General features: G+C 34.4%; 1 protein-coding gene and 1 long non-coding RNA gene across 2 annotated transcripts; one reads left to right on the top strand and one right to left on the bottom strand.

The window, feature by feature from the left end:
* Positions 1-6,458: 6,458 nt before the first annotated feature.
* LOC107941171 (transcription factor E2FB-like) lies at positions 6,459-8,103 on the top strand. The gene is made up of 8 exons (XM_016874747.2): positions 6,459-6,544; positions 6,614-6,832; positions 7,083-7,135; positions 7,224-7,274; positions 7,364-7,412; positions 7,545-7,595; positions 7,678-7,754; positions 7,863-8,103. Exons 2-8 carry the CDS (start codon positions 6,773-6,775, stop codon positions 7,954-7,956), a joined length of 435 nt encoding a protein of 144 aa, XP_016730236.1. The 5' UTR covers positions 6,459-6,544; positions 6,614-6,772; the 3' UTR covers positions 7,957-8,103.
* Positions 8,104-8,645: 542 nt separating this feature from the next.
* LOC121225341 (uncharacterized) lies at positions 8,646-9,885 on the bottom strand. Its single transcript, XR_005923202.1, has 2 exons — positions 9,325-9,885; positions 8,646-8,978 (listed from the first exon to the last, which is right to left on the bottom strand). It is a non-coding gene; the product is annotated as an uncharacterized lncRNA (long non-coding RNA).
* Between the last annotated feature and the right edge of the window lie 15,889 nt (positions 9,886-25,774).

Here is a 25,774-nt window from a genome sequence, read left to right on the forward strand (position 1 = left end):
AAAAGTAAAAAAAAATTATTTTTTTTGTGGTGGCCTGCCAATGGCCAACACCACCTTTTTTGTGAGATATTTTTTTTTACTTTTTTCGTGTTAATAGCAAGTATCAATATACTTTTTTCGTGTTAATAGCAGGTATCAGTATACGAAAAAAGTAAAAAAAAATATTTTTGGTGGTGACCTGCCAATGGCTGGCATCAACTTTTTTGTGGGATTTTTTTTTACTATTTTCGTGTCAATAGCAGGTATCAGTATCTCAGATGGATCGACATGGGTATTTTCAATTTTTTTTTCTAGGCATTTTCATGTATTTGTTGGATTTTTAAAGGGTCATATCTACATATACATATATGCTTTGGATGTGGATGTAAGGGATACTTTAAGAAATATGGACAATTAGAACAACATAACCTTTTACCCCTGACAATTAAATTTATTTATTTAGATCCTAAAAATTCAAATACGAAGGTAGATCAAGGAAAGGAAAAAGTTCGGGATTAGTTGATTTTTGTATACGAACAAGTATTAAGGTAAGTTCGTGTAACTTGAATTATATTCTTAAATGCTTGAGATGTATGTTATTGATGTGAATATGATTTAAATGTTCATTGTATGATAATTGATGAAACATTGATATTTGATAAAAAGGGGAAGAAACCCCAGTTGAATGAAAAGAAAATTCAATGGATCTCTGAAAAGGAATTGACTGTAAAAAGGATCTAGCCCGGATAGGTGATCCTATCCTGATATAGCCCTCCCGAAGAATATGTGTAAAATGGATTTAGCCCGGACAGATAATCCGAATTAGGGTCTGAATTTAACCTGAACTGGTAATTCAGATCCAAGCTCATTAGAGTAATTGTCATTGCAGGGGATTTAGCCTAGACTGGTAATCCCGAAAATACTCTATGAGTTTATATTACAGGGGATTTAGCCTGGACTGGTAATCCCATTATAAGAATGAGGTTCGTAAGAGTGTGCTCTCTGAAATGGAAATGGAAATCTGCTCTATGAGTTAATAAATGTTCTATGTGCACATTTGGCTTTGTTGGCGTGTATCTGTTTCACTATGTTTTTTCCCTGATGTGCACTGGTGTTTACTGTGTTATTCCTTATGTGCACTTCGGTTGATGTATGGACGTGTTATTGTAGCTTTTATGGGACTTGCTACTCAATAATATTTTATTTGCTGATTAAAAAAAAGGTTATAATTATTTATACTTGCCTGTCATTAATTTTACTCCGCCCCCGCTGCTCAGTGGCAGAATGTTTTGATCTTGGGGTGTTAGTGAACTTAGTATTAGAGCTGTCCATGGGCCGGGCCGGGCCCGGAAAAAATTTTCGGCCCGACTCTTAGGCCCGGGCCCGGCCTGAAATATGGGCCTAAAATTTTGCCCAGGCCCGGCCCAGTAAAAAAGAGTAAGCCCGAGCCCGGCCCGGCCCGGCCCGATTTTTAATAAACACAAAAAAAATATTTTAAAAATAAAAAATAAAAAATATATTTTTAAAGTATTTTAAAATTAAAAAATAAAAAATAAAAATATATATTTATTATATTCGGGCCGGGCCGGGCCCGGGCCAAAAAAGTTGAGCCCGAGCCCGGCCCATTTTTTAAACGGGCCTCATTTTTTTGCCAAGCCCATATTTCGAGCCTATATTTTTACCCGAACCCTCCCATATTTCGGGTGGGCCGCCCGGCCCATGGACAGGTCTACTTAGTATTCATGTGTTTTTTTTTTCCTTTTTAACATTATATAATAGCTCCAAGTTTTTGTGTGCACAGATTTTTCCAACAAGTCGACTTCCTATATTTCACAACCTTATTGAACTCGAGTTTCGGGGAAAAATTTGTTTTGTGGAGTTTCTACATTGTGTGCCTAATCTAAAGAAACTTATCCTCAAATATCCGGTATGAAGTCTTTGTCTAAGTACATGCATTCATTACAACTAATTGTTTTAGTGTCAGTCCACAATTACTATACTTCAAAAAAAAATTGGAAAGCATGTTCGAGATCACCTAATTTCTTGGTACAAATTGAATAACTTTTATTATTTTTTCATGAGTTTAGGAAGACGCGAGAACTCGATAGAAGGCTTTATGTATAGAAATTCCTTCTTGTTTGTCATTTCACCTCAAGGAGATGGAGATTAAAATTCCATGCATTGGCACACATATGATTGAAATGGTTAGTTATTTCTTGGATAATGCAATGGTTCTAGAAAGGCTCATAAAATTATCAGGTTATTGTGAAATGTAAACTCAGTGATCTCATGTGACTTTTATATGTTTGAAAAGGAAATAAGTGTTCAAGTGAGTCTTCTTCTAATGACTTAGAATTGTTGGACTTGGAATATTTGGAAAGGAAACAAATTAGTAATTTTCAATTTAATATAACAATAAAGGAATAAGACCACGGAGATTAACTCGGTTCATACAGATGAGGCAGCATTAAGCAAATATGGGATTTGAATCCTAGTATTTGTAACCTCTTCTTTTATCACTATTGAGGCATCCTTTTTATGTCAATTAAACAAACAATACTTGCAAAATCAATCAAAATTTCAGGCAATACAGTTAATTATAATGTACTAAATATTATACAAAATCTATGGTTAATTATAATGCACTAAATATTATACAAAATCTATGGTAATCAGGTCCAGGTATGAATGTTAGAGTAAGTATGTCTCTAACACGGATAAGTTCAATTTTTTTCATGTTAATTATAACGCACTAAAATTTTTTTTTAACTTTTTCGTCGAATTTAGTGACATCGAATCACTGTTCCGACACTACTGAAAAAATTGGGCTGTTACACATACTTTACGAGATAGGGATTCCCTTGAAGGTGTCTTGGTATATATCATCGATCCACGCGTTGTAAATGAACTGTTTGCTTTACGCTCCTAAATCAAATTCCAAATTTACGAAATGATAATAAATTAAAATTTATTTCCAGTTATTGGAAGTGTAAATAAACTATTTTCTTCATTTCCTTCCATTTTTCATTAATTTCAAACCAAAATTAAAAGTAAAATTACTAAAGTACCCCCTTAGTTACTTTAGGGAAAAATTAGTTTTGTTGTACTTTTTTGTCATTTACTTGCATTTTTTGTAATTTCTCAAGTAATTCATCTTTATTTTTTTTAATAAAAAAAATACACAAAAACTTAGTGGGCATCAACTATCTGTGTAGATTATAGAAAAACATATAAAAATAAAAAAATTTGAGTTATTTATTACATATAAGTGACTGTCCATTTGATTTGGGTAAGGATTAAGCAATAGTATTTAAACTGTGGATTATTTATTAAGTATATTAATGGTGTCGTTTATTAATTTACATATATGTTTATTGATTGAGTCTTAACTTGATTGGGTTGTACTACAAGGTAACAACTAAAAACAGCTGTCAAAATAGTAAATTAAAAGGTGGACCATTGTTGTAAAGCAGATTCTGTCCCATATCATTGTTGTAAAACTTTCTTTCTTTCTATCTTCTCACCTTAGTTGTATGAAGATGAAACTAATATTTATTTATTTAATTAATCCAAAATATCACCAACATTTTCATGATTTTCTAGATTTCTCTCTCTTTCTAATTGATCATTTTGCCTTTTAGGATATTTTAAAATTTCATTCCTGAGTCATCAATTAATTTGGTAAGATTACGATTTAGTCCCTCATAATTCTTCACCTATTCAATTTGGTCCTAATTCATCCATTTTCTTTAGTTTCTAGATCATTCCACCCTTAAAATATTTGCACTATTGATCCTTCAACTTTTCATATTTACACTTTAACCCCTCAAGTGTTGAGTATTTATCCTTGGGCAACAAAACTTTTCTCACGTTTACAATTTTATCCTTTCTTGAATTAATATATCATAATATACTTCCCAATGTTGACATAACTCAAAATTTTCCTTTTTCTCACTTTATTTCCTTATTTTACTATATTAAGGATAATATCTTACTTTCTTACTGTAGTAATGTTCGGGGTATTACAAATTGGCCATTGTGTTAACAATTACTATTAAAATCTAGTTCATGTCTGTCAGCATAAGGTATACATGACGTACACCAATTAGACCTGATCTTGGGCTGATGCAAAATTTTAGGCCATTTTGTAAGCTCGGACTTGAAAAATGGGCCTAAAATTTTGGCCAAGCTCAACCTAGATAAGTATGCTGAACCCGAACCCAGCCCACATTAATTTTTTTATATGAAAAAAATTTAAAAATATAATACATCAAACACACTAAAAATATTAAAATAAATATTCCCCAAAAAATTGAAAATACATTAAAAATTATATTTAAATAACACTAAGATAGTTGCAACTTAGCAAGCCAATGCCTCCAAAATAGTAGCAAATTTAACAATAAAATAAGAGTTATACAATATCCAAACAATAATAACAAAATAGTAGTAATATAATAGCAAAACAACAACAACAAAAATTTAGCTAGATTGGGACCGAGTCTGGCTCAGGCCAAAAAAAATTTACCTGAGGCTTAGCCCGTTTCGAAAACATACATTATTTTTGGTCTAAGCCCATTTTTCATGCCTATATTTTTGTCCAACCCTCTTGCTTTTCGGGTTGGCCTTCGAGCCTAGATGGATGACCCGATCTATGATCAAGTCTAACTTCAGTTTTTAATAATAGAAATAGGTAAAATCTTTAACACAAAAGACCAATTTACTTTTAATTTAATATACAAATATTAATTTACCTATTTTACAAGTAAAGGGACAATATAATTTAGCTGAGATTTTATGATAATTTTACCATAAAAATACTTTAAAATAGATGGTGAAATCTCATATGATGATGTGAGGACAAGTGAAATCAAATAATTATATATCAACATGACCATCTTGATGAAGCAATTTCAAATGAAAATTAGTTGATGATTTAAATTGGATATTATTGAAGATGACACTTGTAGTAACTGAAGGATAATCGAAATGAAGTAAAATAAACAAGTAAATCAGAATATTATTGCACTTATCTTTCACTCATAGGCTATTTAGTCTTGGGATTTACATATATCTTAAAGTATTTTTGCAGTGAGTTCACTTGGCCATATAATAGAGAGATTTTATTTTTGCACGAAATTTCTTTTAAAAATTATAGAAATATAAATTATTAAATTTGTGAAATTACATTTTTACTGGAGTAAATATACAATTTAATTCAACCCTCCTAATTTTTTTTTTTTAACTTCACCTCTCTATTCATATCTACTGTCACACTTCTTTGTCAGTTATATTTTTTTTCGTGAACCAAAAGGTTAATGTAACATATTCAATAATATGTTAAATAATTTTATATTGTATAAATTAAATACCTCGAAAAATGATATCGGATTTGAGTAAAGTCGTTTACATACTATGGTGTCTGGGACAAATGTCATTATGTGTTTTTTATTATTAATTTTAAATAAATATTTATAAAAAAAGGCAAAAACATCCTCATAATAAGATAATTATATAAAAAAATAAAATTTTTATAAATCATTTTCTAGCCAAGTTGGAATTTGGTTGACAGGTGATACTAACTCAATTCGAAATTAAAAAGAACAGTATAGAGCAATGTTTTAAAAATCGACCATATGGTTGAACTGGTCAAACTATTGTCAGTTCAACCACCAGTCCAATAATAATTAAACAAACAATTAAAAAATTCATAAAAATAAAAAAATATAAATAAGTATAACCGATTCAATTATTGATTTTTTGTCTCAATTTTCAATTTTTTATTGATTCCGAGCAGTTCATTCAAATTTCAGTACAATCAACCAATATATCAATCTATTTTTGATCCAACCAACATGATCAACTAGTTTAGTTCGATTCCAACAATAGAGTAATTAGTTTATGAAGCTTTTTAGCTTTTGTTCTCGGGGGTGAAGCTAATGGAAATTTCTCTGTTCTCATTATGTTTGAGCCCGAAAAAAAAACGATATTTTCCCATGTTTCTAATTGCAATTTGGGAAATATTATGTGGTATATCAGTTAAAGAGGAAGAGTGATGTAGCAGATCGAGAAGTCGAGTCTGGTGAGTGGACATTGCCTCGAGGATACAATGAAGTGTTTAGCGGTCTTCCCCAAACACCTGTTTCGGGAAAAGGGGGAAAGGCTCAAAAAACATCAAGGCTAGCGAAAAGCAGCAAATTTGGCCCTCAAAATCCTCCTTCAAATCTTGGTAAGTATCAATGTAGCCAAGTTCTAGTGAAGCTAAATGAATAAAAGTCGGATAATTGATAGTGAGAACTTATGAAAATTTGCAGGTTCTCCTGGCAATAATCTCACTCCTGCAGGTCCTTGTCGTTATGATAGCTCCTTAGGTATTGTTTTTGCCCGAGTATTCTTTTTCAGGTGTTTATTATGAAACCATTATAGAAAAGTTAAGTGGCTGTATGAAACTGATACATTACTCTTGAATTCAGACTCAGGCCTTTTGACAAAGAAGTTCATAAATTTGATTAAACAAGCTGAAGATGGTATTCTAGATTTAAACAAAGCTGCTGGTACCTTAGAGGTAACTGTTTCATTATTTGCTCAATTGAGTCGTACAATTCTGTTTCTTGATGGTTTTTTGTTCTTCTAGGTGCAAAAGAGGAGGATATATGATATAACCAATGTCCTTGAAGGAATTGGTCTTATAGACAAGAAACTCAAGAACAGAATTCAATGGAAGTATGATAGGGTTGCTAATCTACTCATTGGCATTGAACCTACTTAAGAGAACACTCAAATCTTTTAATTAATGTCGGGGCTTGATGTCTCGAGGCCAAGGGTGGTGGATGAGAATGTTGCTACTTTGCAGGTATGATTTGTGAAACTGTGAACAAATTGTTAATGAAATTCAGATCCTTTAATGATTGTGCTTCAGCTGTTATGGTTTGATCTGTGTGCTGTTTTCACCTTGCAGTCTTTTGCTATTTACCTTATCGGAATACAGCTTTGTTGAGTCATATTAATTTACGTGAATGCCTGAACATGGTGGATTAAACGTCTTGTGTTTTGTATCAGTTAAGTTTGTAGTGTGAGCTTCATAACGGCAACATTCCTTGCAGGCAGAGGTTGAAAACCTTCATAACCAGGAACACAGATTAGATGGACAAATAAGGTTAAAGCAACTACGGCTTCTGTTATTCTTACCTCAGTTAAATTGATTTCGTTTGCTAAATTATTACCCATTTTTCTATACCGTACAGAAAGATGCAAGAAAGATTGAGGAACCTAACTGAAGACGAAAATAATAACAAGTAAATCTTTACTTACCCTCGAGATATTATTTTTACAGTTTTTGCATGATTTCAGAAGAGCAACTTAATTTCATCTTTCCCCATCTCAGGTGGATTTTTGTTACTGAGGAAGATATCAAGAGCTTACCCTGTTTCCAGGTTTTTTTTATTGCCTGAATGTTTCATTAATGTTTCCGAGTTGGTATAAGGTTGCCTGGCATTGCTAATGCTATTGCTAGGGATGCTTTCTACTTCCGGTTGTTAACTATTTGTTTTTATTGCCTTGTTTAGAACGAAATGTTGATTGCCATAACCACTTTGGAAGTCCCTGATCCTGACGAGGTATTTTCAAAGGCTTGAAGAATTAATGTATAGTTTACGTTTTCATGCTCGATCATAATTGCAAACCTTTCTTTCATGGCAGGATGATGATTCTCTCCAAAAGAGATACCGGATTGTCCTTAGAAGCTCAATGGGTCCTATAGATGTTTACCTTGTCAGGTAACCACGGCTTCTTGTCGATTAAAGTATGGCATGATAAATGTTTGTCCCAGCACTAAAGCGGTAAACTTTCCTGATAATTCCTCTTATCTCTCTGTGTCATTCTAGTAAAATTGAGGAGAAATTCGAAGAGATACAAGGTGTTGGTCTGCCTGGGACAAAAATAATATATGAATACAAAATTAATATTAATATATTTTAAATGATGAAAATGGAAATTCAATTGTTGTGTATTTTTTAACCTCGCCCGACCTATTTCCGTGTCACATGTGATAACATTAAACAAGTGATAAGATCATGTGACCTGTTTTTTTTATGTTAGATCCAACTTGTGAACTTTATTTTTATTTTTTTTGGAAGTTTCCAACTGGACTTGAGAAAAACATAATAATAATTTTTTTAACTTGTAAGAGAATTGTTTTATAAAGGAAAAAATTAATTAGAAAAGCCAACAAAAAATGAATCATTCTTCAAGTATAGGCACGTGAATATCAACTCAAATAATTTACAATTTTTTTTATTAATAAAAAAATTTTTATTGTCGATTGAGTCTTAACTCGACTGGTATAAGCATTGTCGCCAATACAAAAGAATGTGGGTTCGAGTACGCTGAGGTGTATTATCACTCAACTTTAAAAAGTTACAAAACAGGTCACTAAAATATACAAAAGTTTTTATTTAAATCATTGAATTATTTGAATATTTTTTATTAAGTCAATGGCATATTAGTTTTTTTTTTTAAGTTCAGTTAGCTAGCTCCAAGTGATGATTTGGTGATTTGTATGGTGAATCAGTACCCATCGACGAGTATAAGAACATAACTTAGATCTAAGTTGATTTGAAAGACAGTTTTAGAGATATGGAATGGGAGCTTTCTATTAGTGCAAGTGGTGCAAATAAAAAAGATTGTATATATAAAACGATTTTAATAGTCCAATGACATAAATGAAAATTTTCAAATTTTTCAATGATTATAACTTTTTTAAAGTCGAGTGACTAAAGCATAATTTTACTAATAGTTTAATGAGATTAGTATTGTACGAGCCCATTTTGCCCGGGCCCATACCTACCAAATAATAAAAAAAAACAATCAAACCAACCCCCCCAAAAAAAAAGCTAAAAGCCCAATGGCCCAACACGTAAACAATTCTCAGCCAAAAAAGGAAACAAAAACCCTAGCCGCCGCACCTGGGCCCGCCACTACCAGCTGTCTGCCACTGCCACCTGCAATTATGGAAAAGCAACAGGGGCCACGCACGAGTTACTGTAGCAAATGGTGAAAATTTATTATTATGTTGTAAAAGCCATATCAATATGCTGGTTAAAAAGGGGGGGAGGAGAATCGATTGATATTAGAGGGGGGAGATTACATAGAGAAAAAAAAAAAGGTTGGAAGGATTTTCAGATCAATTTTTCTTTTTGATTTTTTTGGGTTCTAGTTTTTTTTCTTCTTGATCTTTACTTGCTGCATATTTATAACAAAAAAAAGAGAATATTACAAAGCAACAAAAATAGGAAAAACAGCGATTTCAAGGTTTTCGTTTTTTTTTGTGTTCTTATTTTTTCTTACCTTATTTCGAATCTACTTGACAAATCTAAAAGAGGAGTTTATTTACTATTTTTGGTGTCGATTTAGTCGACGTTGGCTCCTCCGGCCTGATGGTCGACAGATCCTTGTGGTCTGGCTGAAACCGCGACGGTGGCGGCGCGACCAACGGCGGTGGCCCAGTGACCTGGATTTCACCGGAGAAGAAAAGGCTTGAGAGGATTTTAAGGGAGGGGAAGAGAGCATGGAAGTTTTTTTTTTGTTTTTTTTAGATTGGGGGTTGAAAATGAAACACAAAAAAAAATCTTTGTTTTTAAATAATGGTGTTGAAACGGCACTATTTTGTTTGGTGGGTGGGGTCTGTGCACTTTCCCTAAAAGGGAAATTTATGTGTTTAGTCCTCCTCCCTCGCAACCTCATTCAATTAACCCCCACTTTCTATCTTCTTTTGTTTTTTTTTAAATTTGGCCTTCAGATCTTGTTTGGTTTTCGTTTTGATCCCTAATTAACTATCCAATATTTATACTTTTATATCCCAAATTTTCATTTGTTTTTAACCATGTCTTAAATCTATTTAATTCATTTATTAACCTTTTTTTAAATGTTTCATTTATATGTTATTTCAAATATTTTATATGTTGTTTATTTACATCATTATTGTAAATATTTTATATATATATATATATTTTTTTGTACATTTCCTAATATTTTCTTTTATTGTAGATATTATTATTACTATTATATTACATTACTATTATTATTGTTATCTATTTATTTATATTTATATTTAAAATTTCGGTACATATATATACTTATATATTTTTATATATTTTACAACTTATGTACATACCTATATATTTATATACATATTTTCATTTTCATAAATATATACACGTACACATTTTTCTCTAATATATATATATGTATATATATATACTCATATACATTTCTTACTATATCTTATAATTTATATATATGTACACGTACATATTCTCTATTTATTTTAAATATATTTTTTATATTTCATATTTTCTACATGCATATATATATACTTATCTATTTACATATTTTAATTCATATACCTATACATGTATACATATTTACATATATTTTATATTTAATAATCTCACAATACGTATACATACATAGATTTTCATATTTTCATAATTTTGTGTACATTCATGTATATACGTTCTTTACATCTATTCATTATTTATTTATTTATCTTCATTTTCATTATTATTTATATTTAATAATCTTATTTCCGTTGCTATTACTCGTGTTGTTTTTATGCCATCATATTCATTATTGTTTTGCTATGCATATTAACACCATACATCAAAAAGATTTTTTTTTAATTAAGGAAATATTTCGCGTTTGGAAAATTCGAGAAAACGTGCCCTAACGTGCTGGGTTTCGGTTTCTCGTTCGACCAAATAGCCGAATATCCTTTTTAAACTTTCTAAATAAGGCAATATTTCGCGTTTGGAAAATTGAGAAAACGTGCCCTAACGTGCTGAGTTTCGATTTCTCGTTCGACTAAATAGCCAAATATCCTCTTAAAGCTTCAAAGTGTGGTTTCATTAAACTTTAAGGTGATCTTGGTTTCGATGGTTTAGAGTATCGTGTCCTAACGTGTTGGATGTGATATTCCTTCGGAACAAGAGAATCTTATATTTCAATTCACGTTATCAGAGTTTCTTTTAAGGATCGTATTTTTTTTAAAACTCTTCAAATTTTTAATTTTCGACACTAAGACACTAATTAATCAACTAGGTACCAATTTTGGGCGTATCGAGGGTGCTAACCCTTCCTCGTGCGTAACCGACTCCCGAACCTGTTTTTTTTGGATTTCGTAGACCAAACTCGCTGTTTTAATAAAATCAAATTGTTTATCAAAAACAACCATTTTACGAGGTGACCCGATCACACCTCATCAAAAAAGATTGGTGGCGACTCCCAATTTCGTTTCATTTTCAAAATCCAAGTCGACCCCTTTTTCATCCAAAAATGGTGTCAACAGCTTGGCGACTCCACTGGGGACAATAAGAGAGTCAAGCCACGTGTTGATTATTTCTTGTCTTTTTGTCGAAAGTTGAAAATTCGATTTAAATTTACGATCCTCTCATTGCATCTCTTTTGTTTTGAGTTATATTTTTTATCGTGTTCTGTATTTTATTTTATACCTCTGCACATTGCATTGCATGACCGCTGGTCATACCCTTTTAAGTGGGAGTGAGAAACTACGCCTTCGTGAGGTTTTCTCCTCCGCATGGGATAGTGAATCGCTTCCGGGATACATCCGTACCTATGTCTTCGTGAGATTTTCATCTCCGCATGGCCATAGGGAAATGTATTCCCCTGAACTGAACTCGGTCCATATGAGCCTATAATGGGTGAGGATCGAGGAATCTGCTGGTTAAGGTACCCTTACTCTAGAACCAAACCATATATAGAGAGACCTAGAAGCCTACCCTACGTAGAGCCACTCCAACCCCTAGTGGTCACCCGAATTGCTTTATTTGTTATTTATTCTGCACTAACGTGTTTTGTTTTTTTTGTTTATAATTGCATTGTATTACATCATCCTAGGAAGGAGGTGTTGATTCATATTTGATTGCTAAATAGAACAGTTTGTCATAAGAAAACAAATTTTTGATAAAGTGGATTATAACACGGTTGTCTAAATATGGTCCAAGTGAATACATGAAAGAAGGCTGATAGTCCGTGAAGAAATACAAGACTTTGCTTCATTGCCTGAAGACAGAAACTAACAAAGATTATTCGAGAGCTGTCATGTCTTGACTTTCTTAAAGGAGCTGAAAAGTATCATAGAAATAAGTGAGCAACGAGCCGCAGCCTGGATCAAGCAAAAAAAGGAGTTAATATAGACATCTCTTGGAGAATTCGTCAGACTCGACCATAAGATCCAGATATGAAGAGGAAGAAAGGTCTCTTCACTTGGAATATGAGAGAAAGACCGTGTATGTAGTCCGTTTTATGTAAAGGAATTTGTTTTCTAGAAAAGTTGTTCCAATGAAATTAAATTCAGAATCAATGTCTTCCTTTCTTTTTGCATTCATGCATTTGCATTACATTACATCAAAGAAAAGAATGTGTTGATTTGAAATTCGATTCCTAAATAGAATAGTTTGTCATAAGGAAACAAATTTCTTGATAAAGTGGATTATAGTGCGGTCGCCTGAATATAGTCTGAGTAAATACGATGAGAGAAAGCTGGTAGTTCACGGAGGAATACATGATGTAATTTCTAGAGATTCAAGCCAACGAAGGCATGACGAGAGAAAGCCGGAAGTCCACGAAGGAATACATGACTTGATTTAATTGCCAACGAAGATTATCCAAGAGCCGGCACTTTTTGATGAGTATCATGGAGATAAGCGAGCAAGAGATCGAGGCTCAGATTAAGCAGTAAGGAGCTAGCAAAGGCATCTTTTGGAGAATTTACAGGGTTTAACCATGAAGAAAATATCAGCGTTTACTTGGACTATGAAGGGCAATACCACATATGTAAACTATTTTCATGTAAAAAATCTGTCTTCTAGAAAAATTATTCTAATAGAATTAAATTTAGAATCAACGCCTTCCTTTCTTTTGCATTCATTTCATGCATTTGCATTGCATTGCTTTATTTTGCATTAGACTTTCCCTAAAAGGACCCTAATTAGGTAAAATTATCCCAGTTAACTTGGAAACCGACAAAAGTCAAATGACTAGGCATCTTTACGTTACACGATAATAAGCAAAGAGTTGTAATGCCTTGAACAAGTCAAAGGCCTGAAAGGAATATCGAGGAATTTCAATGATATATCCGAAAAGGGAACTGAGGAATAAAAGTCTCCAAACTTTTGCATATTTGGGAGTGTTTTGAACAATGGGACTGTGGAAGAGATCCCTGTATTTTTAGAGCTAATCTAGAGTAATATTCAGAACACTTGTTGCCCTAAGCCTGGGGGTGATAAGAATCTTTTGTAAAAGGCACATGTCCAAAATCTAATTTCAGTGAAAACTTATCATTCAGTTTCATCTTGAGCAAATATTCTTTCATTCTTTTCATTCCCTTTATAATCATACTATGCATACAAGTATTCTTAGATTCTTTTATTTGGGCCTCCATTTGTTCCAATAACAGGTCTTCAGATATCAACGAGATAAGCGACGCTGTTACTAATTCAGAGTCTCTATTCGAACAAGACATGAGTATAGATGATCCTCAAGATTTTGAAGGTGACCAAGACAGCGTTTTATCTCCGGATTTGTTAAGAATGATAGAAAAAGAAGAAAAACAAATTCTACCCTATAAGGAATCAGTAGAAGTTGTGATCTTAGAAGAGGGCAGAGAGGTAAAAATTGGCGCTTGCATTGCCAAGGAAACAAGGCAAGACCTTGTTGAGTTGCTTCAAGAGTTTAAAGATGTCTTCGTATGGTCCTACCAAGATATGCCAGGGTTAAGTATTGATATCGTGGTACACCGATTGCCTATAAAGGAAGAGTGCAAACCAGTCCAACAAAAGCTTCGAAGGATGAGGCCTGATGTCTTGCTAAAAATAAAGGAAGAAGTTAAGAAGCAATTTGATGCTGGTTTCTTACAGGTGGTCAAGTACTCAGAATGGGTAGCCAATATAGTCCATGTTCCTAAGAAAGATGGGAAGGTGCGAATGTGTGTGGACTACAGAGACTTGAACAAAGCCAGCCCAAAAGATAATTTCCCACTACCTCATATCGATACCTTGGTAGACAACACGGCCGGATACTCACTGTTCTCTTTCATGGATGGTTTCTCCGGGTACAACCAAATTAAGACGCTTTCTGAAGACAGGGAGAATACCACATTCATAACGATGTGGGGGACGTTTTGTTATAAAGTGATGCCTTTTGGATTGAAAAATGCGGGAGCAACGTATCAGAGAGCCATGGTAGCATTATTCCATGATATGATGCATAAAGAGATAGAAGTTTATGTTGATGACATGATCGCAAAATCCAGAACAGAAGGGGAACACGTGCAAGTTTCGAGAAAACTGTTTCTAAGGTTAAGGAAGTTCCAGCTAAAACTTAACCCAACCAAGTGTACTTTCGGGGCTAGATCAGAAAATTTGCTAGGATTCTTAGTCAGCGAAAAGGGAATTGAAATTGACCCAGACAAAGTTAAGGCCATACAAGAATTACCTCCGCCAAGTACTCGAAAAGAAGTTCGGGGTTTTCTAGGAAGACTAAATTACATCGCTCGATTCATTTCACAATTAACTAAGAAATGTGACCCCATATTCCGTCTTCTTAGGAAACACAATCCAGGTGTATGGGATGAGGAGTGCCAGAAAACTTTCGAAAGAGTTAAACATTACTTGTCCAACGCCCCAGTACTGATGCCACCTTGCCCTGACAAACCACTGATACTATACTTGGCAATATTCGAGAATTCCATGGGGTGCGTGCTCGGCCAACATGATGAGTCAGGACGAAAAGAAAGAGCGATCTATTATCTCAGTAAGAAGTTCACTGAATGCGAAACGAGATATTCGCCAATTGAAAAATTATGTTGCGCATTGGTTTGGACTACTCGGAGATTGCGACAATACATGTTGTACCATACGACTTGGTTAATCTCAAAGTTAGACCCTCTGAAATACATGATGGAGTCAACTGCTCTAAACGGAAGGATGGCCCGATGGCAAATTCTACTATCTGAATTTGACATAACCTATGTGAATCAAAAGGCTGTAAAAGGGAGCGCGATAGCAGATTTTCTAGCAAGTAGAGCCCTGGACGATTATGAGCCTTTGAACTTTGATTTCCCAAATGAGGATCTGATGTATGTGGCAACTATTGAAGCAAGCACACAAGAAGGCAATACTTGGAAATTAAATTTTGACGGAGCCTCAAATGCCATGGGCAACGGGATTGGGGCAGTCTTGGTATCTCCAAACGGTGATCATTATCCTTTCACCAGTAAACTAGATTTTGATTGCACAAATAACATGGCGAAATATGAAGCATGTATCATGGGAATCCGCGCGGCTATGGAACGCAAAATCAAGGTACTTGAGGTATATGGGGATTAGGCATTGGTAATTTATCAGCTCAAAGGCGAATGGGAAACAAGAGACCCTAAGTTGATTAGTTATCGAAGGATAGTCCTAGAATTGATTGAGGAGTTTGACGACATCACTTTTTGTTATCTCCCACGAGACGAGAATCAGATGGCCGACGCTTTAGCTACATTGGCTTCCATGATCAAAGTAAATAGACCAGAGGATGTGAAGCCTATCCAAATGAGCATTTATGATGCTCCAGCCCACTGTTATAACATTGACGAGGAAGAAGAAAATGATGACAACCCTTGGTATCAGGATATATTGCGATAGTAAAAAATCGTGAATACCCAAACCAAGCAACTGAGAATGACAAGAGAATGTTGAGGAGGATGGCCAGTGGTTATGTCTTAGATGGAGAGATCCTGTACAAAAGAGGAAAAGATCAGGTGCTGTTAAGATGTGTGGACGCTGTGGAAGCCAAGCAGATCTTGGAAGAAGTCCATGATGGTATTTGTGGAACACACGCTAACGGTTTCACAATGGCCAGACAGATCATGAGATTTGGATATTATTGGTCTATCATGGAAGGAGACTGCATCAAATATGCTAAGAAGTGCCATAAATGCCAGATTTACGGAGACAAAATTCATGTGCCTCCATCACCTCTTCACGTCATGACTTCCCCATGGCCTTTCTCCATGTGGGGCATGGACGTCATTGGGCCGATATCGCCAAAGGCTTCAAACGGACATCGTTTCATTTTTGTAGTGATTGACTACTTTACTAAGTGGGTAGAGGCTACTTCTTACACCAACGTCACAAAGACAGCTGTCAGCAAGTTTTTAAAGAAGGAAATCATATGTCGGTATGGAATGCCCGAAAGGATTATATCTGACAACGCATTAAATTTGAATAATAGCACGATAACAGAGGTTTGTAGTCAATTCAAGATCAAGCACCACAACTCATCGCCATATCGTCCGAAGATGAATGGTGCGGTGGAGGCAGCCAATAAAAATATCAAAAAGATTGTGGGGAAAATGACTGAGACCTATAGAGATTGGCACGAGAAGTTGCCATTCGCCCTCTATGCTTATCGAACGTCCGTCAGGACTTCTACCGGGGCAACACCATTCTCTTTGGTTTATGGAATGGAGGCAGTGCTACCAATTGAGGTTGAAATTCCCTCTCTCCGAGTTTTTTCAGAACTAAAGTTAGACGAAGCAGAATGGGTCCAATCCCGATATGATCAGCTGAACTTGATTGAAGAAAGGAGGTTAAGAGCTATCCGTCATGGTCAAATGTACCAGAAACGAATGATGCGAGCTTACAATAAGAAAGTTCGTCCTAGAAACTTCCATGAATGGGACTTGGTACTAAAGAAGATCATTCCCATACAAAAAGACTTCAGAGGAAAATGGATGCCAAACTGGGAGGGACCTTATGTAGTAAAAAAGGCCTTTTCAGGAGGGGCATTAATTTTAAATGGGATGGATGACAAAAGGTTACCCAATCCTGTGAATTCGGACTCAGTGAAGAGGTACTTTGCCTAAAAAAAAAAGGGTGGGACCAAGGCGAAAACCCGCAAAGGGCACCTTGAGACCAAAGGGGTTTTGAATTGAAAACCCAGGAATGGGCAATTCAAATTTTCGATCAAAGATGAGGCATAGAGTAGTTTTGTCTTCTCCGAATTAACAAGAAGGAGAGATGCTACATCTTGGGGCATCAACAAAGTCTTTTAGGACTTCTAAACACAGAGTTTGTGCGGAGAAGCTCATGCTGCGATATCTGGGGCACCTGTTTTTATCTTATTTACATCTTAGCAAAATTTGCTATGTGTTCATTTAGAGCTCTGCTCTCAATAAAGTTCCATCTTATTCATTGTGATAATCTTTTTCATCATATCTCAGCAAAATTTGCTATCTTGATTGATTTATTCATTTCGAGCTTTGCTCTCAGTAAAATTTTATCTTGTCCATCTTGATAATCTTTTTCAAGTATTTTTCATTAAAATAATGATTACTGGACTGGTAATATTCAAGCAGAAGGAGTTCTACATATTACTCTGAAAGCTTCTAAATAGTACGAGGACCTGAAACAGGACTATTGTTTAGAACTGACCAAACTTAAGGGTTAGAAGCATTGGAGGAAGAATAGTCTAAATTGCAACTATTTCCTTAGTTTTTTCTATCAAAGATACCAGCTGAACGAGAAGGGGCGGTGATAGAACCTTTAATAAATTTCGAGTAATGACAACCTAAGCATTTAAAAAGGGATCATTCTCATGACATTCCACAAATATCATTCATACACATCTAGTTAGGAGCATTTGATTCATTCTGATCATGTCATCCTAAACACTAGGCATAAATAGGTCCATGAAATGGATTTTCCAGGTCATGTTCCCCAGAGAACAGATCAAAGAAACAAATCCTATACCCCTGAAGTTACAATGGGATGGATTGAAGTCATTAAAGCAGATCTTGTCTTCATGTATTGGCGTGAAGTAGATCAAAAATAGTAGGTCTTGTCTTCCTATATTGGTAGGAAGTGGATCGACGATGCAGATCTTGTCTTCCCATACTGGTGGCGAAGTAGATCGCAGAAAGCAGATCTTGTCTTCATGTATTGGCGTGAAGTAGATCAAAGATAGTAGGTCTTGTCTTCCTATATTGGTAGGAAGTGGATCGACGATGCAGATCTTGTCTTCCCATATTGGTGGCGAAGTAGATCGCAAAAAGCAGATCTTATCTTCATGTATTGGCGTGAAGTAAATCAAAGATAGTAGGTCTTGTCTTCCTATATTGGTAGGAAGTGGATCGACGATGCAGATCTTGTCTTCCCATATTGGTGGCGAAATAGATCGCAGAATGCAGATCTTGTCTTCATGTATTAGCGTGAAGTAGATCAAAGATAGTAGGTCTTGTCTTCCTATATTGGTAGGAAGTGAATCGACGATGCAGATCTTATCTTCCCATATTGGTGGCGAAGTAGATCGCAGAAAGCAGATCTTGTCTTCATGTATTGGCGTGAAGTAGATCAAAGATAGTAGGTCTTGTCTTCCTATATTGATAGGAAGTGGATCGACGATGCAGATCTTGTCTTCCCATATTGGTGGCGAAGTAGATCGCAGAAAGTAGATCTTGTCTTCATGTATTGGCGTGAAGTAGATCAAAGATAGTAGGTCTTGTCTTCCTATATTGGTAGGAAGTGGATCGACGATGCAGATCTTGTCTTCCCATATTGGTGGCGAAGTAGATCGCAGAAAGCAGATCTTGTCTTCATGTATTGGCATGAAGTAGATCAAAGATAGTAGGTCTTGTCTTCCTATATTGGTAGGAAGTGGATCGAAGATGCAGATCTTGTCTTCCCATACTGGTGGCGAAGTAGATCGAAGAAAGCAGATCTTGTCTTCATGTATTGGCGTGAAGTAGATCAAAGATAGTAGGTCTTGTCTTCCTATATTGGTAGGAAGTGGATCGAAGATGCAGATCTTGTCTTCCCATACTGGTGGCGAAGTAGATCGAAGAAAGCAACTCTTGTCTTCCTATATTGGTAGGAAGTGGATCGATAATGCAGATCTTGTCTTCCCATATTGGTGGCATGAAGTAGATCGAAGATAGCTGATCTTGTCTTCCTATATTGGTAAGAAGTGGATCGAAGATGCAGATATTGTCTTCCCATACTGGTGAAGTAGATCGAAGATTACAGATCTTATCTCCCTAAGCAATAGTGGAGCGGATCGCATCAAGTCTTATCTCCCTAAGCAATAGTGGAGCAGACAAAACCACAGATCTTATCTCCCTAAGCAATAGTGGAGCAGATCGCATCAAGTCTTATCTCCCTAAGCAGTAGTGGAGCAGACTAAAAACACAAATCTCATCCCCATGGAGTCGTAACAAAGTAGATTGAAGCTACAAGGCGTATCTGAAGTTGCCGTGAAGTGGATTAAAGCAAGAAGACGCAGTGGACTGAAATGAGGTTACTTGAAGAAGATAAGCAACATAAAATCAAGACTCGGTGAGACCGGGCAAAATTGGCCTTCTTAGTCTTTGCTCTGTTCTCGTTACACGACAACAAGCAAAAAGGGGCAGCTGTACGAGCCCATTTTGCCCGGGCCCATACCTATCAAATAATAAAAAAAAACAATCAAACCAACCCCCCCCAAAAAAATAGCTAAAAGCCCAATGGCCCAACACGTAAACAATTCTCAGCCAAAAAGGAAACAAAAACCCTAGCCGCCGCACCTGGGCCCGCCACTACCAGCTGTCTGCCACTGCCACCTGCAATTATGGAAAAGCAACAGGGGCCACGCACGAGTTACTGTAGCAAATGGTGAAAATTTATTATTATGTTGTAAAAGCCATATCAATATGCTGGTTAAAAAGGGGGGGAGGAGAATCGATTGATATTAGAGGGGGGAGATTACATAGAGAAAAAAAAAAGGTTGGAAGGATTTTCAGATCAATTTTTCTTTTTGATTTTTTTTGGGTTCTAGTTTTTTTTTCTTCTTGATCTTTACTTGCTGCATATTTATAACAAAAAAGAGAATATTACAAAGCAACAAAAATAGGAAAAACAGCGATTTCAAGGTTTTCGTTTTTTTTTTTGTGTTCTTATTTTTTTCTTACCTTATTTCGAATCTACTTGACAAATCTAAAAGAGGAGTTTATTTACTATTTTTGGTGTCGATTTAGTCGACGTTGGCTCCTCCGGCCTGATGGTCGACAGATCCTTGTGGTCTGGCTGAAACCGCGACGGTGGCGGCGCGACCAACGGCGGTGGCCCAGTGACCGGGATTTCACCGGAGAAGAAAAGGCTTGAGAGGATTTTAAGGGAGGGGAAGAGAGCATGGAAGCTTTTTTTTTTTGTTTTTTTTAGATTGGGGGTTGAAAATGAAACACAAAAAAAAATCTTTGTTTTTAAATAATGGTGTTGAAACGGCACTATTTTGTTTGGTGGGTGGGGTCTGTGCACTTTCCCTAAAAGGGAAATTTATGTGTTTGGTCCTCCTCCCTCGCAACCTCATTCAATTAACCCCCACTTTCTATCTTCTTTTGTTTTTTTTTAAATTTGGCCTTCAGATCTTGTTTGGTTTTCGTTTTGATCCCTAATTAACTATCCAATATTTATACTTTTATATCCCAAATTTTCATTTGTTTTTAACCATGTCTAAATCTATTTAATTCATTTATTAACCTTTTTTTAAATGTTTCATTTATATGTTATTTCAAATATTTTATATGTTGTTTATTTACATCATTATTGTAAATATTTTATATATATATATATTTTTTGTACATTTCCTAATATTTTCTTTTATTGTAGATATTATTATTACTATTATATTACATTACTATTATTATTGTTATCTATTTATTTATATTTATATTTAAAATTTCGGTACATATATATACTTATATATTTTTATATATTTTACAACTTATGTACATACCTATATATTTATATACATATTTTCATTTTCATAAATATATACACGTACACATTTTTCTCTAATATATATATATGTATATATATATACTCATATACATTTCTTACTATATCTTATAATTTATATATATGTACACGTACATATTCTCTATTTATTTTAAATATATTTTTTATATTTCATATTTTCTACATGCATATATATATACTTATCTATTTACATATTTTAATTCATATACCTATACATGTATACATATTTACATATATTTTTATATTTAATAATCTCACAATACGTATACATACATAGATTTTTCATATTTTCATAATTTTGTGTACATTCATGTATATACGTTCTTTACATCTATTCATTATTTATTTATTTATCTTCATTTTCATTATTATTTATATTTAATAATCTTATTTCCGTTGCTATTACTCGTGTTGTTTTTATGCCATCATATTCATTATTGTTTTGCTATGCATATTAACACCATACATCAAAAAGAATTTTTTTTTAATTAAGGAAATATTTCGCGTTTGGAAAATTCGAGAAAACGTGCCCTAACGTGCTGGGTTTCGGTTTCTCGTTCGACCAAATAGCCGAATATCCTTTTTAAACTTTCTAAATAAGGCAATATTTCGCGTTTGGAAAATCGAGAAAACGTGCCCTAACATGCTGGGTTTCGATTTCTCGTTCGACTAAATAGCCAAATATCCTCTTAAAGCTTCAAAGTGTGGTTTCATTAAACTTTAAGGTGATCTTGGTTTCGATGGTTTAGAGTATCGTGTCCTAACATGCTGGATGTGATATTCCTTCGGAACAAGAGAATCTTATATTTCAATTCACGTTATCAGAGTTTCTTTTAAGGATCGTATTTTTTTTAAAACTCTTCAAATTTTTAATTTTCGACACTAAGACACTAATTAATCAACTAGGTACCAATTTTGGGCGTATCGAGGGTGCTAACCCTTCCTCGTGCGTAACCGACTCCCGAACCTGTTTTTTTCGATTTCGTAGACCAAACTCGCTGTTTTAATAAAATCAAATTGTTTATTAAAAACAACCATTTTACGAGGTGACCCGATCACACCTCATCAAAAAAGATTGGTGGCGACTCCCAATTTCGTTTCATTTTCAAAATCCAAGTCGACCCCTTTTTCATCCAAAAAATGGTGTCAACAAGTATAGTTTAGCTTAAAATTATTTAAATACATGTTTTGTTCACTAATTAGTATAGTTTACCAATTAAACGTACAAAATTAGGGTTTCATTGGCCCGATAAAAAATACTATAATCACGAATAACATTTGTTTGAATAACTGTAATCAGAATTAAATATTATAACCAACAAACGGATCGATTATCAATGGTGAGGGGAGAGAGGCTCTCCCAAAATAGGAAATTCCTACTTTAGACCCCTAAAAGTTCATAATATTATAAGTTAATACATGGTAAAATTATAACATGGCTCCTTAAAATATGCTTGAATTCTGATTTAATCCTTCTAAAAATTGTTGACACCATTTTTGGATAAAAAACGGGGTCGACTTGGATTTTAAAAACGAAAACAGGAGTCGCCACCAATCTTTTTTTATAAGGTGTGATTGGATCACCTTGAAAAGAGGTTGTTTTTAATAAACAATTTAATTTTATTAAAACAACGAGTTTGGTCTACGAAATTCAGAAAAACGAGTTCGAGAGTCGGTTACGTACGAGGAAGGATTAGCACCCTCGTAACGCCCAAAAATTGGTACCTAGTTGATTAGTTAATGTCTTGATGTCGAGAATTGAAAACTTTGAAAAATTTTAAAGATACAATCCTTGTATTAAACATTAAATTTTTTTGGGAAAAGAAGCATATTTTACGTTAATCGAGAAAGAGAATCGTATCCAGTAAGTTAGGACACAATATCTCGAATTCCCAATACGCAAAAAAATGCTTATTTAAAAAGTATTTTAGCTATCTCGGATTTAAAAGCGAGATCACAACCAGTAAGTTAGGACGCGATTCTTTTTTTAAATCCCGAGATCATTTAAAACTTGAGTTTGAAAAGATTCGTGTATTTAGATTTATTGTGAAAATCGAGACCTAGTAAGTTAGGATACGACATTCTCAAATCTAAACACGAGATTTTGCTTATTCAAAAATCGTAATTTATGCATTGAAATAAATTAATCTAACATGAAATAATAAAACACGATGGTAATACTCGTAACAAGACGATATTGAATACAATAATGCAAAAATAATACGAGCACTTGCAACAAAAATAAGATAAATACAAAGTACAAATCAATAACATACGAATTAGCAATGTATACAAGCAAATAAAATTAAAGCATTCATTCAAATCAATAATGAAAATGAAATAAATAAATGAATGAATAAGATTATAAAAAAAGTAAAAAGATATATGTGTGTGCATAAAATTATGAAATTATGAAAAATCTTTCTCTATTTCTTGTTTCAATCTAAAAATCCTATTCGCTTTTTTTTTGAAGTTTTTTCTCTTTTCCTCCCCCCCTTCTGCTATTCTAGCCTCTTTTTATTTGTTGTATTGCTATTCATCATTTGCAGGTGGAATCGGCGTAACTACTAATCGTGGGTGAAGCGACGTGGGTGATGGGCGGTTGATGCAACGTGAGGACAACGTGCGGCGCCAATCTGCTGTTACCCACTGCTTAGGGTTAGGCTGGGATTTGGGTTAGTGACTTGGGCTTGTAATGGGTTTGGGCTTTAGGCTTAGTTGGGCCCAGGCAAAATTTAGGTCTTACACATAAAATTATGAAAATGTGAAAAATTTATGTACGTAAAAATATATGTAAATATGTATGTGTACATTTATGTATATGTATAAAGTTATGAAATATATAAAATATAAAGGTAGGTATATGTATATGTATATGTTTTTATAAAAATAAAAAACGTACATATATATTATATGCATATATGCATTATAAAATATATAAAAATATATGTATACAAGGATATATAAATAAATAAGATATAAAGTATATAGATATGGAAATTAAAAATACGTATATAAAGATATATATAAATAATATAAGGTATAAGATATAAAGTATATAAGTATGTATTTATGAAAATTAAAAAATATATATATATATAGACGTGCAGCTATATACATAAAATTATAAAAGATAAATGTGTATATATATTCATAAAAATAAAATATGTGTATTCGTATATTAAAGTATAAAGTATAAATAATATACATCTAAGTAGATATACATATGTAAGTAAACTTGGAAAATTATATGAGTACACATATTATAAAAATATGACTGTATATATACATATATATATAATCACTGAATTTTGTCCGGGATTAATTTCGTGTTAAAAAAAAAGAATTTTTAATTTTTTTGCATTTTAACCCTATACTTTTCAAAATTTACATTTTGACCCCAAACTTTTCTAAAATTAAATTTCAACCATTATACTTTCTCAAAATTTCACTTTGACCCCTAAACTATTAATAAATTACATTTTAGCCCATATTTTCCTAAAATTATGTTTTTGCCCCAAAAACTTTGCACACTCTACAATTTAGTCCTTCTGGGCATGACAAGACTGCCCCCAACCAGCATCCGGGCGTGCACCGCACCCTACGCCTGACACCGCCAATCAGCCATGCTCCCCACCTCCATGCCACCTGAAAACAAGAAGGAAAACGACAAAAATTGAAGCATTTAAAAGAAAATTGAAGGAAAGGGAAAGGGGGTTTTTTTTTCTATTTTTTTTAGGAACAAAAAAAAAGAAAAAGGCAGAGAAACAAAAAATCAAGCAGCAGCAAGCAAAAGCCCCCACCGCCACCAAGACCGCCGCGCCACCACCAATGTTGCTCCACCGCCAGCACCTATAACACAATCAAGTAACAACAAAAAAAAGCAAGCAAAAAACATAGCAACCAAAAGAAAAAGAAGAGAAGAAGGAGAAGAGGAAGCACAGTGTCGTGGCCGTCACACCGTCGGGCAGCAAGGCGTAGTCGACGGCAGCAGCAGGCCGCGGCATCGCAGGTAGTGGCGGCGCAAGCAAGGGTTCGCCCAAAGAAGAAGAGAAAAAAAGAAAAAAGAAAAAGAGAAAGAAAAAAGAAAAATAAAAAGAGAAAAAATAGAAAAATAAAAGAAAAATAAAAAATAAAAAACAAAAGTTTAGAACAGTCGGGTCGACTGACCCGACCCGAACCGTGACCCGGATCCGACCCGAAAAGGCCCCCAGCACCCAGCAGCAGCCGAACAGCAACCCCAAGCCCAACAAAAAAAAAAAAGAAAGCAGGCCACCCATACAGCAGTCCCACTTATCCAGCAGCATAACATAAGCAGTCCAGGCCTGCACTCAGCAGGCCAGCCAGCAGGCCCAGCAGCGCAGCAGCAGGCCACAGCAGAGCCCAGTTCGCCACAGCCCAACGCCCCAGCAACCCAGGTCCGATTCCAGCAGACCCCCAGGCCCGAATCGAAGCCCAACACCCAGCAGGCCAAAAAAGGAAAAAAAGGAAAAGGTTTTTTTGGGTAATTTCTTAATCTTTTAATTTAATCCATTAAATTAATATTTTAAAAATAGTTTGTTTTTTAAATATTATTATACGTATTTTGTTTGCATATTTAAAAATATATATATAGGTATAAATAAAATCATTTTAACGCATAAGGCAACGAACCGATTTAGCATCGAGCCATTGATTTCATCGCTATGTTGGGTGAATATCGATGGCTCGTGTTAAATACGGGACGCCCTTCTAAAAATCAAAAATATTAAAAAATCCTCGTATTTTTAATAAAAATTTTCGTGTTTTATTAGAATCTTGATTAAATATTAAATTGATTCGGTTTGACACCAATTCAACGATTTCATCGCCATGTCGGGGTGAATATCATCGATTCGTGTTAAATACGGTATTTTTTTAAAAATCGCGTTTCAAAAATTTTCATGTTTTCAAAATTTCTC

Source organism: Gossypium hirsutum, chromosome D13, assembly GCF_007990345.1.
Source record: "Gossypium hirsutum isolate 1008001.06 chromosome D13, Gossypium_hirsutum_v2.1, whole genome shotgun sequence".
Lineage (NCBI taxonomy): Eukaryota > Viridiplantae > Streptophyta > Magnoliopsida > Malvales > Malvaceae > Gossypium > Gossypium hirsutum.

Excerpts from the sequence above, each read along its gene's own strand:
- LOC107941171 (XM_016874747.2), top strand. The coding sequence starts at position 6,773 with ATGTCGGGGCTTGATGTCTCGAGGCCAAGGGTGGTGGATGAGAATGTT. Across the intron at positions 6,833-7,082 it reads AGAATGTTGCTACTTTGCAG|GCAGAGGTTGAAAACCTTCA; the intron begins GTATGATTTGTG and ends CATTCCTTGCAG. Across the intron at positions 7,136-7,223 it reads AGATTAGATGGACAAATAAG|AAAGATGCAAGAAAGATTGA; the intron begins GTTAAAGCAACT and ends TATACCGTACAG.